This window comes from Pseudorasbora parva, chromosome 3, assembly GCF_024679245.1.
Source record: "Pseudorasbora parva isolate DD20220531a chromosome 3, ASM2467924v1, whole genome shotgun sequence".
NCBI lineage: Eukaryota > Metazoa > Chordata > Actinopteri > Cypriniformes > Gobionidae > Pseudorasbora > Pseudorasbora parva.
The window spans coordinates 23360989-23380427 of NC_090174.1; the positions used below are offsets into that span (position 1 = coordinate 23360989).

General features: G+C 36.6%; 2 protein-coding genes across 3 annotated transcripts in view; one reads left to right on the plus strand and one right to left on the minus strand.

Moving 5' to 3' along the window:
- Positions 1 to 201: 201 nt before the first annotated feature.
- Positions 202 to 11529, plus strand: hmgcra (3-hydroxy-3-methylglutaryl-CoA reductase a). Its single transcript, XM_067438194.1, has 20 exons — positions 202 to 410; positions 1236 to 1425; positions 1530 to 1641; positions 1731 to 1818; positions 1926 to 2010; positions 2361 to 2466; positions 2611 to 2717; positions 2794 to 2913; positions 3249 to 3409; positions 4667 to 4908; positions 4990 to 5159; positions 5448 to 5642; positions 6305 to 6463; positions 6623 to 6780; positions 6875 to 6980; positions 7331 to 7501; positions 7584 to 7724; positions 7837 to 7995; positions 8135 to 8289; positions 10466 to 11529. Exons 2-20 carry the CDS (start codon positions 1261 to 1263, stop codon positions 10518 to 10520), a joined length of 2655 nt encoding a protein of 884 aa, XP_067294295.1. The 5' UTR covers positions 202 to 410; positions 1236 to 1260; the 3' UTR covers positions 10521 to 11529.
- A 2667-nt stretch (positions 11530 to 14196) lies between these two features.
- Positions 14197 to 19439, minus strand: part of cert1a (ceramide transporter 1a) — a 56217-nt gene continuing 50974 nt past the window's right edge. For both annotated transcript variants that reach the window (XM_067438196.1, XM_067438195.1), the window contains 3 exons: positions 19274 to 19403; positions 15095 to 15232; positions 14197 to 15000 (listed from right to left, as the gene is read on the minus strand). In XM_067438196.1, the coding sequence (XP_067294297.1) occupies positions 15105 to 15232; positions 19274 to 19403 (258 nt within the window). In that variant the 3' untranslated portion in view covers positions 14197 to 15000; positions 15095 to 15104. The remainder of the gene's footprint in view (positions 15001 to 15094; positions 15233 to 19273; positions 19404 to 19439) is intronic.

A 19439-nucleotide genomic window follows, 5' to 3' on the forward strand; every position in this document is an offset into this window, starting at 1 on the left:
ACAGTTCCAAGGTCGGATAATTTTTTTTTCAAATGATGGCCAGATCACGCGTTCTCCGTCAGGACACGCCCTCAACACGGTTCACATGGAAATTGGGCGTGGTTTTTGCGCGTATCGGTATGGTTCGACGATTTGATTGGCTCGTAACTCGACTGACGCAGAGCCATGCCATCGCTTCATAAGCTGTGGAGGATGCCGGTGTTAGCGACCGGAGTCCTGTCTCAAACGACGGGATATGTATTAATATCCTCCGTAGTAATTTATCCCGGCCGCTCTAATTATGAAAATCACCGCTAAATGTTAATTTGTAACAGTGGAAATATCTATAGGCTTTTATTTATTTAATCGCATATGTGGAGGATTTTACAGTGATCTGCTATTGGTGTTTTTATTCTTTACATTGTTTACTGGTAAGTACCTGCATCGAGATCTACAGCCATTGCTTTTACTTTAGACATGCCTGCTTAATATACCATGTCATCCATGATTCAAAAATGTCAATTTTTTCCTTCATTTCGTTTCTGCCTGATTGCATCAGTGGCTCATCTGTTTTATCATCGTTGTTGGAGAAGAAAGTAGAACACAAGTTAGAATCATTGTTCGAGATTATGCAAAGTGCTGAAGAAAGTATAATTTTTATTGGCAATTTTTTTTATTGTAAATATTGAGTTCAATTAATTTTAGAAAGGGTATATTTTAAAATCTAATCATGATGTGTAATTTGGTTAATGATCACAAAAGTACGCACTTTATCACCACGTACAAAAAGTAGAATATTTCTATTTTTCTATTAGATCTTATACGTATTATTATTATTATTTTTATTTTATTTTACAGTTGTATCAGTCATTATAATATGGTCATTGGTCATCAAAATCAAAATATACAGAAACAGATGTCACATATGTATTTAGCACACTGACTTTATATCAAGCCATCTGATATTATTGTAGAATGTAACTGGTAATAAAGACCTTTAAAATAAAACAACTCAAAAACATCTTTTGAAGTTACCATTAAAAATCAAAATAGACCATTCTTATTTGTCTTATTTGTAATTACGTTGGACCAATTCATTCCTGCTTTAGGGGTAATTTAAATGTTTCTATCAAAAATGTATTGTGTGTTTTGTGCATGATTTCATACTCATGAAATTGCAATGTTATGAATGAAAGAATAACATTCGTAATTTTGTCACTGTAATCCTGTTTCTTCTTTGCTTTTGTCATCTACAGTAAAAGACTGTAACACACCTTCATCATGCTGACAAGACTTTTCCGAATCCACGGCCTCTTTGTGGCCTCCCATCCTTGGGAAGTCATTGTGGCTACTGTGACTCTCACCATCTGCATGATGTCCATGAACATGTTCACTGGAAATGACCAGATTTGTGGGTGGAACTTCGATTGCCCCAAATTGGAGGAGGTACAATGTGTTACTTTGAAAATAAATTACATAGTGGCAGTTAAAGTGAAGTTATTATATTATTGTCTCTGAATTATGATTTTTCCTTTTTATCTTTTCTCCAGCAAATTCTAAGCAGCGATATCATTATCCTGACAATCACAAGATGCATAGCTATTGTCTATATTTATTTTCAATTCCAAAATCTTCGACAGTTAGGGTCCAAATATATATTGGGTGAGTTGTAGCTTTTACACCTAGTTAATAAAATGATTTTGTGAGTGTAAAGTTTAAATGTAAAGTAAATGTTTAAATTTCCATTTCAGGTATTGCAGGACTTTTCACAATATTCTCCAGCTTTGTGTTCAGCACGGTTGTGATTCACTTCCTGGATAAGGAGCTGACAGGCCTCAAGTATGTACATTTGTGTATCACTCTCCATAGAAATATTAGAAGTATTGCTTTGGAAAATTATTTGTACATATATTTATGTTTATGTATTTTTTTTTTACTTTTCCCAGTGAGGCCTTGCCATTCTTTCTGCTGTTGATTGACCTCTCCAAAGCATGTGCTCTGGCCAAGTTTGCTTTGAGTTCAAACTCACAGGTACTTCACTTTTTTAAAATAATTTACTCCAAACCTGTATGAGTCTCTTTTTTCTGTTGAACAAAAAAGAAGGTATTTTAAAGAATGCTGATAACCAGACAGTTGACTTCCTTAGTAGGAAAAACAACATTAAGGAAGTCAATGGGCGCCTTCAACTGTCTGGTTACCAACATTCTTTTGTGCTCAACAGAAGGAAGAAACTCATACAGGTTTGGGACAACTTGAGGGTGAGTAAATGATGATGTGAACTAGTTTTGGGTGAACTATCCCTTTAAACTGAGGTTTAAGTAAATACAACTAATCACGTCAGTCTGGAGTTTTTGTAAATTGATTTTTTGGCTGTCCTGCAGGATGAGGTGAGAGAGAATATTGCCAAAGGCATGGCCGTTTTAGGACCCACGTTTACTCTTGATGCCCTTGTGGAGTGTCTGGTGATAGGTGTGGGGACAATGTCAGGTAAACTTCACCCTTCCTTATGAGACAATTAGCACATGTGGAATGAGCTATCTAACATTAAACAGATTTGTTTAACCCAGAAGCAATAAACTTTATTTGAACTTAAACTTAAATTTATTTTGCCCTTGCGTTGTTTTCCTGCAGGAGTGCGACAGCTTGAGATCATGTGCTGCTTTGGTTGCATGTCTGTCCTGGCTAACTACTTCGTGTTCATGACCTTCTTCCCGGCCTGTGTCTCTCTTGTGTTGGAGGTATGTAAGAATATTTGTGTAAAACACATAAAGGAAGACTAAAATATATTCTAACATGTATGCTTATTTCACACAGTTGTCAAGAGAAAGCAGGGAGGGACGACCCATCTGGCAGCTTAGTCACTTTGCTAGAGTTCTGGAGGAGGAAGAGGACAACAAGCCTAACCCTGTCACGCAAAGAGTCAAAATGATCATGGTACACGCTGAACCAAAAACACTACAGTAACAGTTAATCACAATATTCAAGGAACGCAAGAGAACACAGGACGGCTATAAACAACAATCAAGTAAAACTAAGGCAACACAGAACAAAGGAAATTAAGGGTATAAATACACAGAGATAAAAGGGTAACTAAATCAACAACAGGCTCAATCAGAAACCATAGAAACTAACTTGCAAACAGAACACAGGGAACAGAATGAAACTGACTCCAAAACAGAACAAGACCATTACATCAGTCTATTGATACTGTGATTTATAATATTAATAGTTTGGTCTCTAAGGGTCTGGATTGTGTTTAATATTTGCAGTCTCTTGGCCTGGTCATGGTTCACGCTCATAGCCGGTGGATTGCAGATCCCGCATCAAGTAACGGAACTCTTGATCTTCCTCAAGTTGGAGTGAGCCTGAATGACAATGTGCCCAAGAGGATTGAGCCAGACATGCCCCTGTGGCACTTTTACCTGTCCAGGTGGGAACACTTCAGAGGTCTTATTTATTTTATTAATAATAATGCTGGTTTTGGCCATTAATATTTGGGAATGTTCTGCTAGTTTCAATTTTTTGAAAGTTTTGTTCTTTAGTTCAAAGTTCAGTAGTTAAAATTACATAGTCCTATGTTTAATCTTGCAGCTATATCTCTGCATCTACATATATACATGCAAATATCATATTTTATAATAGTGCATACTGCATTGTATAATAATTACGGTTGCATATTAAATTACAAATTAATATGCACCGAAATGGCAATTGTGAGCCGCAAGGAACATTCCGGACACAACCGAAAAATAAATCATTCTACTACAGTTTGCAAACAAACACAAATTAAATAATGAAGGCAGCTATATTGAATATTGATTATTGATAATATAGATTTTTATGATGCATATATAAAATACTGTTTTAAGCAAAATGCTCTGCTCTAGAGTTTTTTTTTCTAGCTAACTAATGAGTTTATTGTACATAAAATAGCTTTCTTGAGGTAAATGTAACATTAAGTGGCATTGTATAGCCTACAAGCTGTTTTATTGATGCCTTCCCCTGTTTGAAACACTGATTGAGCAATTACATGATCATAAGTTGTAACGTATCTTTCAACATACCCTCTGATGTTCACCAAAGTTTATTTTGAGTCATTCCACACAGCTGACAGGTTTAACTGTTGTAGCTTATCCCCATTGTGTGCTCGAAATAGACGCTGAACGCAGTCAAAACCTGCCACCAGAGAAGCGCTAATTATCCGTCTGTTTCAGTCACTGATTTTAGCCCTCCAAAACCAGTTTTTGGTAACCGCAATTTTGGTACATCCCTAGTAAAAATAGTAGATTTTATCATGCACAATTAAAGGGATGGTTAATGTCTAACTGTTATTAGACCCCATTGACATGCATTATTAGAGCAACGGTTGGAGTTAAAAATCTTAATTTGTGTTTTACTGAAGAAACAAACATACCTATATATTGGATGCCCTGGTGGTAAGCTGATAAAGATCAAATTTTCGTTTTTGAGTTAACTATCCCTTTAAATATATATCAATAATATTAGCTGATAACCAATATTATATATATATATATATATATATATATATATATATATATATATATATATATATATATATATATATATATATATATATATATATATATATATATATATATATACACACTTAGTAATAATAACAATAATAAGACGATGATGTGATTATAATTTTAATCTGTGCATTTAGGATGATCAGCATGGACATTGAGCAGGTGATCACCCTGGGTCTCGCCCTGTTCCTGGCTGTGAAGTACATTTTCTTCGAGCAGGTGGAGATGGAATCTACCCTGTCCCTGAAAGTCCCCACTCCAAGCTCCATGCTCTCTCAGAAATGGTCTCCTGATCAGTGCTGTAGGAAAGAGGTTGCCTGTTCTAGCAAGCCTGAGAAAACCCCAACTCCCCTTCCTGTTGTTACCAAAGAGGAAAGAGGTATTCCCTTCTTCATTTTTATGTTAATTTTATGTGAAACCATCTTTCTCTAATGGAATCTAACAGCGATTTCTCTTTCAGATTTAGTGATTCGGCCCCTGCCTGCCCCAAAAGAGCCTGAGCATAAAAGTAATTTTGTTCTGGGAGAGGATGAAACTCTGGAAAACGCTGAAGTGTCGGAGCCTGCGATCAATGTACCCGCTGAACCTCGATCTGTGGAAGACTGTCTGTCCATTCTGAAAAACCCAGATGTAAGTGTTGTCAAATACCCCAGCAATACTGTTTCTTTTGTTGTTGTTTTTCCAACATAAAGATTAACTCTGGGTTTATTGTGGGACTGAAACCTGCAGTTATTTTTTACCTCAGGCTTGACTCCTGTAATCTCTAATGAGATCCTCCTCTTCTTCTTTACACTCTTACTTTTAGCCAATTAGTTTATGACGTTAGACAAGATCAGAAGCATGTAGTGAAACCATTTACCTCCAAGAGAAGACACAGTGTATGTGTGTATTTAAGTGTCACCTCTTCTGACTCCGCAGATGGGCGCTCGGTACCTTAGTGATGATGAGGTCATCGTTTTGGTGAACTCAAAGCACATCCCAGCTTACAAGCTGGAGGCCATGATGGAGACTCCTGAGAGAGGGGTGATGATCCGTAGAAAAATGCTCTCCCCCAAATTCCCAGTGCCCTCAGCTCTCACCTGCCTGCCTTATAAAAACTATGACTACTCTAAGGTAAGACATGAGGCCAATACGTCAATTACAGTATTTCATTAGTGGTGCTAATTGATTTGAACACAGTAGGCATGTTAAAACATGTCCAAAGTCCATCCAATATGATATGATTCAATAAAATTATTTAAAGGAACACTCCTCCGTTTTGAGTTGAATAAGCCCTATTTGTAAAAACGGTGGAGGTCTATTGTGAGACTCAAAAGTCTCACATAAGCAGAATTAAAAAAAAAAAAATACAGTAAAAACTGTAATGATTTGCTGCTTATGAAACTTTTATTATCATTGTTGAAAATGGTTGTGCTGCTTTTTTTTTTTAGAAACTGATACATTAATTTTAAGATTCTTTCATTAATAAAAAGTTTGTAAGAACAAAATTTACTTTCTTTCACTTTTTAGTTAAATGCATTCTTCCTGACTAGACTATCAATTGTAATAACTTAATTGTAAAAAAATAAAAAAAATACTGACCTAAAAAAAAAAAAAAATTTGAAACCATACTTTGGAAGTGGACTCATTTGAATTGGTCTAAGAAACACTATTTAGTAACGTCCCAGCAATTGTATAGCAACCCTGGCTACCTCCCAGAACATTTATTTATGTATTTGAGTCTTTGATGGAAACTGCCCCATTAATTTTTTACATTTATTAATTTTTAATTCCAGGTGATGGGAACATGTTGTGAGAATGTCATTGGTTACATACCAGTCCCTGTGGGTGTTGCTGGTCCTCTGTTATTGGATGGAAAGCAGTTTCAGGTCCCCATGGCAACAACTGAGGGCTGCCTAGTTGCCAGCACAAATAGAGGCTGCAGAGCTATAGCTGTAAGCAAAATATTTGTCCCAAATGTTTGTTTTTCCTGTTTCTTTTTAGTTCCCAAAGGGAAGCTGGAGGCTAACGCATTTAACGGCAGTGTAAAGTTGTGTAATGTCCAGTGTAAAGCACATGAATCTAATGCTCTGTCCTGAATTGCTCTCCCACAGTTGGCGGGTGGTGCCAGTAGCCGTGTTCTTGCAGATGCAATGACCAGAGGGCCAGTTGTGCGTCTGCCTTCTGCTTGTCAAGCGGCTGAAGTCAAGGGCTGGTTGGAGAGCACTGAGGGCTTCAAGATCATCAAGGAGGCTTTTGACCAAACCAGCAGGTACAGGACTATTTCACTGAACAGATTGATTTTGGTGGTGCAGTTTATCATGATTTTGTAATATATATATATAATATTTGTGTCGTTTGTGTAGGTTTGCACGATTAGAGAGGCTTTTGATTGGCCTGGCAAGTCGCAACCTGTACATTCGATTCCAGTCCAAAACTGGAGATGCAATGGGCATGAACATGATCTCAAAAGTATGCTGACTTACATTTTACAAAATGTTGTTAAGCATGATCACTGCAAAATATTAAAATGAACTTAAAGGAATAGTTCACCCCAAAATTTAAATTCTGTCACCATTTACTCACCCGAGTAAATGAGTTTCTTTGTTCTTCTGAACACAAAAGAAGATATTTTGAAGAATGTTTGTAACAAAGCAGAGAAAAAAACCATTCACTATCATAGTATCTATCCTCTTACTTGAGGGTGAGTAAATGATGGCAGACTTTAAATTTTTGGGTGAACTATCTCTTTAATAGACCTGACATGAATAATTTATTTTGCTTCGCTGAGTTTTTATCTTCCTTTTCTCTTTGGTCACCAGGGCACAGAACAGGCTCTCGCCAGGCTCAAGGAGGAATTTCCAGAGCTTCAAGTTTTGGCTGTTAGTGGAAACTACTGTACTGACAAAAAACCTGCTGCCATCAACTGGATTGAAGGCAGGGGCAAGTCAGTGGTGTGTGAGACCTCCATTCCAGCCAAAGTTGTCAAAGAGGTACACGACCACATCATATTTTACAAAAAATGTTTTTGGAATGAAAGTCCAGACTATAAGTCTCACGTAAGTGTTTTTGCAGATTTTAAAGACATCGACTGCGGCACTGGTAGACGTGAACATAAACAAGAACTTGGTTGGATCTGCCATGGCTGGAAGCATTGGAGGTTATAACGCTCATGCCGCCAACATTGTAGCTGCTATTTATATTGCTTGTGGACAGGTAATAAAAGTTAATACTGTATTGTTTGAAGTATGATTTTGATACGGATAATGTGTTGTGTGATTATTTCACAATACATGGAGATGTTTACAAATGGATTTGTCTTTGACAGGACCCAGCGCAAACAGTGGGCAGTTCTAATTGTATCACTATAATGGAAGCCTCAGGCCCCACCGGAGAGGATCTTTATATCAGCTGTACTATGCCCTCCATTGAGCTGGGCACTGTGGGCGGAGGCACTAACCTTCCTCCACAGCAGGCCTGTTTACAGGTACTGACACCTTTTTGATACAGGATCAATATTTGACCCTTACGAAAGACAGACATATGTTTTAGTTTCATTGTACAGTTAATAAAGCCACTCTCATAGCATCTCATTCAGTTTTATTCTTTCTCTGTCTTCCTGTCAGATGTTAGGTGTTCTGGGTGCCAGTCAGGAGTGTCCGGGCGAAAATGCCCGACAGCTTGCTAAGGTGGTGTGTGCTACCGTGCTTGCAGGAGAGCTGTCACTCATGTCTGCACTTGCTGCCGGACACCTGGTGAAAAGTCACATGACTCACAACAGGTAAGAATTCTTTATAAAATATGAATAGAACATTACTTTAATATTATTTTCTTTACATACATCTATAAATTCCCTTGTTTGAAGTGTACCATAAAGCTTACATGATAAAATTTTGGTAATACGCCTATAACTGCCTATCTTTTCTTTTTTTTTGCTAAACTATGTAATTTTCTTAAAATCTGCTAGTTAGGGAGAGTTTAGGTTAAGCGCATCTACAATAGCTTTGGTGCCTATGCCCTGTTGTTATGTATTGTCATCATTATCCCGCATTCTTATTGATTTGTTGGCATATGGGGGATTTCATGCTCAGGGAAAGCTGTCTACGGATCGTTCACCCAAGCAGAGAAAAGTGCTTTTGCTGTCAGATCTCAATAAACGAAAATCGCGTTGTATTTGACACAAAAATAAAAAGACTAAATCAAATGAAAAAAGTCATAGCTGAAACTATTTTCATAGTATTTTATTTTCTCCATATGGAAATGTATTATTTTACAAAAACTTAAACTGTTAAAGATAGACCTAGCTAGTAGCTACTGTAATTTATGTATACTCAGACTACCTGACAACAACCTTTGATTGTTAATGCTTTTGTTAAAGTTCAAATAGTTTATTACATCATTTTTTTTTTTAATTCTTAAAAAAAAACAACTTCCGGCATACATTTAAATTGACACCTGTCATGCAGTGTTTTGTACGCGCGTCCTCAGCAGATGCGTCGTACTGTTTAAAGGTGAAGAAGTTTCTGCGACATTAGTGACACCTAGACGAATTACAAAAATACAGCATATTTTGCAATTGGCCTTTTTGTCCGTCATTCCTCCCTCAACTCAAAACATCTCAATCACACTTAAGGGTGCTCGTAATGGCGTCTTAGGTAATGTAGGCTTCTTTTAATAAAAGGTCCAACATATTATTAGAATACTTTTAGCTGTGTTGCTATGTGTCTGTAAAAAAACATCCCACTTATAATATAACCATCCTAGTGTTGGAGGTAATAATAATAATAATAGATTTTATTTTAATAGAACTTTTCATTTCAAAGAATCTCAAAGTGCTACAATGGAAAAGGGGAAAGTACAAAAATTATTCAAAAGTAAAAATATAGAATAATAAAAACAATCAACACAGCACAGCATATTCTTTCAGAAAAAAAAATCAGATTCTTTTTACAACACAGCCTTTCTGAACAGAAAAGTCTTCAGTTCTGCTGGTCCAGGCCCTGTACTGTTCTCAGCTCACTGGGGAGGTGCTTAAAAATTCCCTTTACAGAATAAAATTCCCTTTACAGATTTACCTTTTCAAAAAAGTAACACAAGTTACTTTGTTTTACCAATTATTGACTGACAGCTTTGCGAGTAAGTGCAAAGACTGTGCCTTGTGTGTAAACATGATGGTTATTGTGGTTCTAGACTAAATGTGCGCATGCATTAACTCATCTCACGTGCACAACAAAGGTTCAGTATTCCTCAAAAAATGAATAGAAATATTACAATGCAAGATCAGAATACTACGCAAAACCTCCAATAATTAAATATATTTAAAAACACTGTTTGCATTTAATCTCAACTTTATTGATCAATGTATTTGCTGCTAACCTTTGATGATTCAGTTTAACCATAAGCAAAAATGACTTTAGATTTTTAGTTTTTATTGATGAAGTGACTTGAAATAACTTTCTTCTCCTTTGTCTTGTTCTTCTGCAATCCAGAATGGCATTGAAAGGTTGTTTAAGATGTAAAACTCTACAGAACAGGCATGCATTTACATTTTTCAATTTGTGTCAAAAGGGCCTTTTTGTTATTTAAAAAAAAAAAAAGATAAACCAGCCCAGGTCAGAAAAAGTAACGCTACACATTACTCTTCTTTAAAAGTAACTAATGCAAATAGTTAATTTTTAAGGGAGTAATACAATATTGTAATTAATTACTTTTCAAAGTAACTTTCCCCACCAATGACCCCTCCAACATCTGCATCGGGCACTTATCAAATATATGAAATGTATTTAATATATGAAATATTTTAAATATATAAAAACATCAAATATATAGCAATATATCATTATACTAATTGTAATCTTAATATCCTAAAAATAAAATAACCAAATAATTATTAAAAAATAAAATATAGTATCATCAACAAACACCTGTATAATTGCTTTTTTATATTTTGCCTTTAGATCAAAAGTGAATTTGCAAGAAGCTCCAGGAACATGTACTAAGCAGGCATCTTGAGACGTCGCCTGTTGAAGACGCAAAGGGCCATTAAGAAAGAGGATCTCATCTTCAAGGCACAAATGATTAGTAATTTAGATTATTTTCAAGGACTGCAAAAGGAATACAGACTAATGACTCTTCATGGTTTCCCTGATCTGTTAAAGAGGAGTTGTCTTTATAACAGTTTCGAAAAATTAAAGACCGGACTCAAGACCAGCTGTGTTCACAAGCCTAGAGCCGGTATTTTTTTAAATGACATCTTAGCGAGATCGCTGTTTCCAGGCCTGCTTTGTTAAGCTTAACTCACTATGAACAGCAAATAATCTGATCTTAGATTCACAGCAGCTGGTAAATACAGATAAAAAAGGCCATATAACATCATTTGTATTTTAAGTCAATGTTGTTCAGGTCATTTACAAGGCCGACTGGATGGGATTTTGTAACAAAATTAATTTATTGGTGATGGCAACTGGGAGCATATCTTTGCCAACTGGACAGCAACATTAGAAAGGGAAAGAGAACGTTTACTTCTTTGCACTAAGAAAGGAAAATTGGTACAGACAGTATTGACACAGAGAGAAGTACTATGTTGGCACACGTAAAATATTACAGAACGACTATGAAATTGCCAAACGCAGCCGTCAGCAGTCATCACAGTGTTTCTCGTGTCAGAATGTCCATTCGTTTTTCTATGACACAGGAATGTATGGAATGACTTATGTAACTGAAAGTGGGTAGTGCTACGGCATGACGGGACAAATATTTCAAACGGTGCTATGATCCACGTTTCAGTTCTTTGTTCATTTACCGATTTCTTTACTATAATGGGTTTATGTAACAATACACAGCACATTGCGTCTTTCTGAAGGCTTAAAATGGCTTTTATTCAGTTGGTTCTGGTTTTTGTGTAATGGAAAATGATGTTCAGACATATGTACTTTTCATGCTGAAGACACAGAAATTAAGCTTGCTATTTTTTTCCCCCAAAGGCACAATTGAAATGATTAAATAAATAATAAACTGCAAAGTTTTGTATATTTTTTTATAATAAAGGAAAATATATTATACATCGTCTTGTGCTTGAATTGATCATATACTCTTTTTCACTTGGGCAACTTTAAACCAATTAAATATACTAAACAAACATTAAGAAAATGTTGCTAGAATTTTCATTTTCAATTTTCATCTCTACCAAATGTAATATTAAAAATATTTAATATTAAAAAGAATGTAGGTGGCCATTGTGAAAATGACTATTTATTCTTGTGTGTTAGTACAAATTTACATTACAAAGTGATAAGACTAGGGGGGAAAAGGCACCAAATGAATCATTAAATCAAACGAATCATGTCGTTATCTCACGTTTCCTCTATAATACAAGCTACAACTAAACTTTGAAACTAAAAAAAAGCCGAGCTGTTATATTTTAAGGCTGTGTATGCTTGAGACCTGATGGTGGGGAGATGTCGGAGTTCTCTTAAGGCAATGCCATTATAGGCTCTTGCCTCACCAGAGTGTGAACCAGCCAATCAGCTTGCCCTGCATCACATCTCACCAGAACACTGACTGCTGATTGGCTTAACCTCAGCGAGGCCCCAGACAGACCTGCAGGGATGAAATGGGCTTTACACAAACACACACATACAAGTTAATCTCAGAGTGCTAACTGTGTTACTCCTCCCCTAAAGCTTATCTTGAATAGTAACCCCTATCTCATGCTCATGCCATATTAGCCCATGGGTTTGTCAGTCATCAATGTGATTGAAAATGCTCCTACACTTGTGCACAGTGCAGAGTTCACAAGGTTTATTCCACCGTACTGAGATATACTGTATTCTTCCCATATGAACTTCTACAACACAAAATCAGTTCACTTTAAAATGAAAATTAGCCCATGATTTACTCACTCTCAAACCATCCTAGGCGTATATGACTTTATTCTTTCTGATGAACACAAATCAATAAATATAGTCAAATTAATAAATATTCTGACACTTCTAAGCTTTATAAAGGTAGGGAACAAGGCTCACGGGTTTGAAAAAAAGCCCAAAAAAGTGCATCTATCCATCATAAACTTACTCCTTATGGCTCTTGGGAGTTATTAAAGGCCTTCTAAAGCTAATCAATGGGGTTTTTGTAAGAATAATATCCATATTTAAAACTTCATAAAGTAAAATATCTAGCTCCCACCAGACCCGCTTCCGTATTCAGCTTACGAAGAAAATGTAACGCCTCTCGCAGTTCAAAAGGCTTACACTATTTCCTACATCATACATTTCCGTAAGTTGAATACGAAAGGTGGTCTGGAGGAAGCTAGATATTTTAATTTCGAACGTGTTAAATATGGTTATTTGTCTTGCACAAATGCATCGCTTTGCTTCAGAAGGCCATTTATTAACCCCTGTGAGCTGTGTGGAGTACATTTATCATAAATTGATGGATGCACTATTTTGAGATTCAAATTTATGAGCCCTGTCTACCACCATCATAAAGCATAAAACCATCAGGATATTTATGAATATAACTAATTGTGTCAATTAGAAAGAATAATATCATATACACCTAGAATGTCTTGAGGGTGAGTAAATCATAAGCCAGTTTTTATTTTAAAGTGAACTAATCCTTTAAGTGAGATAATAAATAAATAATATAATCTATAGGCAGTAACACTTTATTTTACAGTGTCATTGTTATATCTAACAGTTAGTTACTATAGAAATAGCTGTATTCTGCATAATTGCATGCAATTAACCCTAAACCTAAACCTATAGTAAGCACATGTAGTTAATTATTACTCGGTACTTCAAAAATAAATAACCACTGTAACAAACACAACTTAAAACAGTGCGCTTCCGTTTCATAAAATGTGGTTTCATTAATAAGTTGGTGATGTATGGAAAGAAGTCATTTACAAAACTTTTTTTCTTTTCAAAAAGCGATCAACATTTGTAATCAATCTCAAAATTAAATCAGAAAGTATTTTTGCCGCCATGAACAAAGTGCTTCACACCATTAAACTAAATAAAATTGCTTTAAGCAGAACTGCAGCAGCAAATCTGTGGCAGCAGGCGGGTGATGCAATGATTTGATCATTTATTATATGCACCAAACAGCTGTACTGAACGGGAGTATTAGTATGGAAATATTATGATAGTTTAGTGCATACAATGTTACTGACATAACATAAAAAAAATAATAAAAAAAAAACATGACAGTGAGATGCCTAAATTAATAAATGGATTTGCCACTTTCTTCCAAACTTGTGACTTACTTTCTTCTGCAGAACACAAAATATTTAGTTATTACTATTGCATGGAGAAAAAAGCAACTTCTCAAAATATCCTCTTTTGTGTTCTACAGAATAAAGAATTTTCAGGTTTAGAATGACATGAGAGTGAATAAATTAAGTTTTGGGGTAAACTACTCAAAGTCTAGAGACAGCTGAAAAAGTGCCCAATTCATTCATTCATTCATTCATCCATCCATCCATTCATCCATCCATCCATCCATCCATCCATCCATCCATCCATCCGGTGAATTAGACCACAGTGAGTGATATTAAACGAAGAAGTGGCATTACAGTTGCAATTTTTCATGAATATAGTTGGCACAGCTGCAATAATTCCACATGAATTATGTAGATGGAAGACCAGAAGGTAATGATGAACCAATTAATTTAGGAAAAAGTGTAATGTCTTTGATGAAACTGCTGTAATATGGTCCAAACACAGGCATTTGTACAACAAAGGGCCATCTACCTGCAGAAAGTGTTATTTTTGAAACTTCTGGAAATTAAAACAAAAATTAACTTAAAAAAAAAAAGACAAGAAAAAATAAAAGGGAACATTGGTCATATACAAGTCATTACCAACTTTTTACAGGCCTACCAAAATACCCTCTACTTTTCAAGATAAGCAGTTTCTTTAACATACTTTTAGCCTAAATCACATTTATGAATTATAATAATCAAAATGTGCAATGACTTCACATGTAAATACCGTTAAACATTCAGACACTAACTGTACAATAGATCTTCAGACTGAAGTCTCTGACGCCCTGTTGATCATGAAGACAAATGTCTATTGGACAAGGCCAGTGAGATTCCTATAAATCAAGGCATCAAGTTTACAGTATATATTTCATCAAGACCATAGTCTGACCTCAAACTATGATCAAATATTTACAAAAAATGTAAAACACTTTAACAACCTGAGCTCCAGCTCATTTTACGACAATAACAAATAAGGCCTTTTGAGGATAAACAGAGTGTGTTGGTTATTCTAGCATTTGACTTTTTAAAGGTGCTTTTACAGATATTTGAACCGTTTCTGGTGTTGGTGTACCGCTGTTGTTCAGTCTATATGGATACGGTTTGAAAAAGGTTTCTGAAGAGTGTCAAGAGCACTTGGGCAGAGCAGCGCTTTCTCGGTTAAGCGTAGTGAATAAGGCGTTTCTTCAGATGAGTCGGCAAGCAAACTGGGAATGTATATTAAACATCCTGTAGGAAGAGAAAACAAGATTTGGAATAAATGTGTAACGCATTGTGATTTACAAGCAGAAAACAGTCACATTGTTTTTAAGGTGCGAGTTACCTGGTGTTGTTCAGAAGAGGATAGACTCACAGCTGGTCTTCTCTTGAACATACGAGGTGAAGCGTTTGAGGAATTTGGGGTATTCTCTCTTGGCTACAGCTCGCAAGACAGATGCAGGGGCCCAACCACCAGGATTTACTTTGGGATTAAATGAACACAGCATTAAATGTGACGCATTATTTATAATGTATATATAATAAAAGAAAGATAGCAAGATTTTTTTAAGTTCTCATACTTAAAGGTGTCATGAACTGGCTTTTTAAAACTTTTTTATACTATTGTCTGAGGTCAACTAATGATGTTTGTGTGGTTTTTACATTAAAAAAAACATAACTAATAAGTAATAGGCTTTTTTTTGTTTTGAGACTCTTTTCAAAACTCTGGGCTTTGATGGGCATGACGCACTGGAGATTTGGAAGTAAACTCCCACGGCTAGGATTGGATAATTATTCCACATGGATAATATTTCCACAATGAGCTTAAGCTCCACTGTCAGTTCACATAACGGAGAGGAGAGAATGAGGGAGAAGCGGCAACCATAATGATTCTCTTGACCACAGGGCTCATAAACGTCTTTATCAAACAAACACAATGTTTTATTTCTCATCGACCTGCAATTGAGTGGACTATTATTTTTATATTACACATAGCCCGAAAGATCGGACGATATAAGCGCAAACCGCGCACACACACATACACGTTTGGCATACATGCACACGCCACCCTTCAGGTGTCAACTCGAGAGAGAGAATAGCAGAACAAGAACGGAATATAATTAGATTCATCGGCCTGCCAGGCTTGGCGAACCCTAACCCATACGTGTCTGAGTCCAGCGTGCTAAAGGTATGTTTCTGTTAGACACGTACACATAAGCAAAACGATCTATAACAATGCAATACTATTACATATAAAAACACGTTTTACTCACATAAGTGTGATCCAAATCCAGCATCGACCGCAGATTTGTTTACAAACGATTTCGCAGTGAAACGAAGTGAACACCACTGTCTTCCCCATGTGAGCTTGAACTTCATTAAAAATAAATGAAGTATCACACATTCCTAATATTATGATCCGAAGGAAGCTTATGCAGCGACTGTGTTCTTCCACAATATCTTGCTTGCTATCTTCTTCCACATGTTTATTGCTGCTGGCTTGTGATCGACCGAACAGCTCAAAGAGTTGGTGGGTGAGGCTACTAAATTACACGTGCTGTAGAGGTGTGTGATTCACCAGATGTAAGGATGAAGCACAGGACCGTTTGCCGAGCCTGGTGTCTATAAAAGCTTTTCTTTGACTAACAAGGAAGTTTTCAGCTCTGAAACTTAGAGGATATTCTTATATTACCATGACCTTTTATATATCAAAAGCTCAAGGGAAAGTTGATTTCTCAATTCATCACCCCATTAAAAAGATTAGAGAGGCCTGTAATTTTCATCATAGGTACACTTCATCTGTATGAGACAGAATGAGTGATGACAATCACAATGTCTGATTTTTAAAGAATTTATTTGTAAATTATGGTGGAAAATAAGTATTTGGTCAATAACAAAAGTTAATCTCAATACTTTGTTATACACTTTGTTAGCAATGAAGTCACCACAAAGTTGTTACACACTGTTGCTGGTAGTTTGGCCCATTCCTCCATGCAGATCTCCTCTAGAGCAGTGATGTTTTGGGGCTGTCGCTGGGCAACACAGATTTTCAACTCCCTCCAAAGATTTTCTATGGGGTTAAGATCTGGAGACTGGCTAGGCCACTCCAGGATCTTGGAATGCTACTTACAAAGCCACTCCTACATTGCCCGGGCAGTGTGTTTGGGATCGCTGTCATCCTGAAAGACCCAGCCACGTCTAATCTTCAATGCTCTTGCTGATGGAAGGAGGTTTTTACTCAAAATCTCACAATACATGGCCCCGTTCATTCTTTTCTTTACACGGATGAGTCGTCCTCGTCCCTTTACAGAAAAACAGCCCCAAAGCATGATGTTTTCACCCCCTTGCTTCACAGTAGGGATGGGTCTCCTCCAAGCACGACAAGTTAACCAAAAAGTTCTATTTTGGTTTCATCTGACAGTCTCCCAATCGTCTTCTGGATCATGCAAATGCTCTCTAGCAAACTTCAGATGGGCCCAAACATGTACTGGCTTAAAGGTGCACTATGGAACTTTCCGTCCACTGGAGGGCGCCTATTCAAAACAAATGCGTAGTTTAATGACGCAAAGTGGGAGCGCAGCATCTTGGGAGATGTGGTCTTCTCATCACAGCCGGTGGAAAATAGGACTCGGGCAGAAATCACGTTCATGCATGCGGTTATTAACGTTACTGTAGTCTAAAGCAGAGAAGGACCGAGTGGTATGGACCTGATCACAGCTGCTGGAGCGATTGTTAAACAAATACCTGCCTCGCGAATACCGGGACTTTTATTATGACGGGACGGGACACAGTCGCCGGGCGCCTGCACTGATCCGCTCTTCCGGTTATGATTTTGAGGTAATGCTGCTCTGTTTATCATATTAGATACATTTAAGTGTGTTTAAAACGATGTTATGACGTTACTCCGTGCGTTCACTTGTTCACACTGCTAAGAGTAAAGCGCTCCTGCCAAATAAAAGCCGAAACCGAGGGTAGCGCAGATATGACGCAATTGACAGGCGACTCCCTCAAATGCAATGCTGAAACGTCCCTGTCCTTAGTTAAAATAGCAATTTTCTCACAATTTACAAATAGTTGGAAACATCTGGGATATTGTAGTTACTCAACTGATCAAAATATATAACACTGGCCTAGTGTTTTTTGGATATTTTACTGCAAAAATACTACATAGTTCACCTTTAAGCAGGGGGACACGTCTGGCACTGCAGGATTTGAGTCCCTGGCGGCGTACTTTGGTCCCAGCTCTCTGCAGGTCATTAACTATGTCTAGAAATCTTGTTTTTGTAGGTGACCAAATACTTAATTTCCACCATAATTTGCAAATAAACTCTTTAAAAATCAGACTGTGATGTTCTGGATTTTTCCCCCTCATTCTGTCTCTCTAAAGCCCTATTCGGACGGTAATTTTTTCTCGTGGGGTCGGTATTTTCATCATTGATAGGGACTACTCTGTGATTTTTTTGCTGTCGAAATCCAGAATGTCAGTGTTTTTCTCCCACCACCTGCAAGAATCTCCTGCCAAATTACCTACTGTTTTTTGACACACCAAGGTCCTGTGGTAATTTAATTGCCATCCAAATCCACATCTCTGAGTTTTCAAGTAAAGATTGCTTCAAAATGAACTGTTTATATCCTTTTTGACCACTACAGAGCACCTTATTGGTACGTTTTGCGTAAACATTTGAAATGAGCCGTTATTACGGCTCTAATTAATGTTATATAGGTTAAATTTGCAGCATTGTATTAACTTATTTGCTCTCATTTCCACATTTGTAAAATGACTCTTTTTTTCAGGAGATTTTAATAATTAAATAATTAATAATTTCCAGACAATCATTCGACTGACCACGTGAGCAGTGTTCACAGGTGTGCAAGATCACAAAACTCGCTCCTCCACCCTGAATAAATCGCCATCCGAACGCACAAGTTTTATCACTGAGGTGGCATGCAAATACATTTTTATGGACGTCTACATGAGAAACAACTACCGTCCGATTAGGGCTATAGTTGAAGTGTACATATGATGAAAATTACAGGCCTGTCTCATTTTTTTAAGTGGGAGAACTTGTTGCAATTGCACAATTGGTGGCTGACTAAAATACTTCTTTGCCCCACTGTATGATATTTAGGGACATTCAACTGTTTCTATTTTAATATTTCAAAATGTATTCATACATTTTAAGCATCATTACTCCAGTCTTCAGTGTCAAATGATCCTTAATAAATCACTCTAATATGTGATTTGATACTCAAGAAACATTAATGATTATTATAAAAGACAATTTTTTTACAAACAGCATTTATTTTAAATATAATTTTTTGTAACATTATATATTTTTTAAATATTTACCCTCACTTTGATCAATTTAAAGCACTTACTTTCTTACTGCCCCAAACATTTAAACAGTAATGTATGTACGTTTAATACATTATTTAGATTTTTAGGGGGGGTTAAACCTTAATTAGGACGGTCAGACACCCAGACCCGTGGAAATTGGCAGTGTGGTTGAAGCGCTAGGCTTACCGTTGGCTACATATGTGATTTTACAGAGGATGTTGTCCCTGGTGATTTCTTTGTCTCCATCTGGTGGGCTGATTAGGGTTTGACAGATCATGGCTACATTGATTTTGGCACGAATGCATCTAGCAGAGGGCTGGAGGAAACATTAAGAAAAAAAATCTGTTAACGC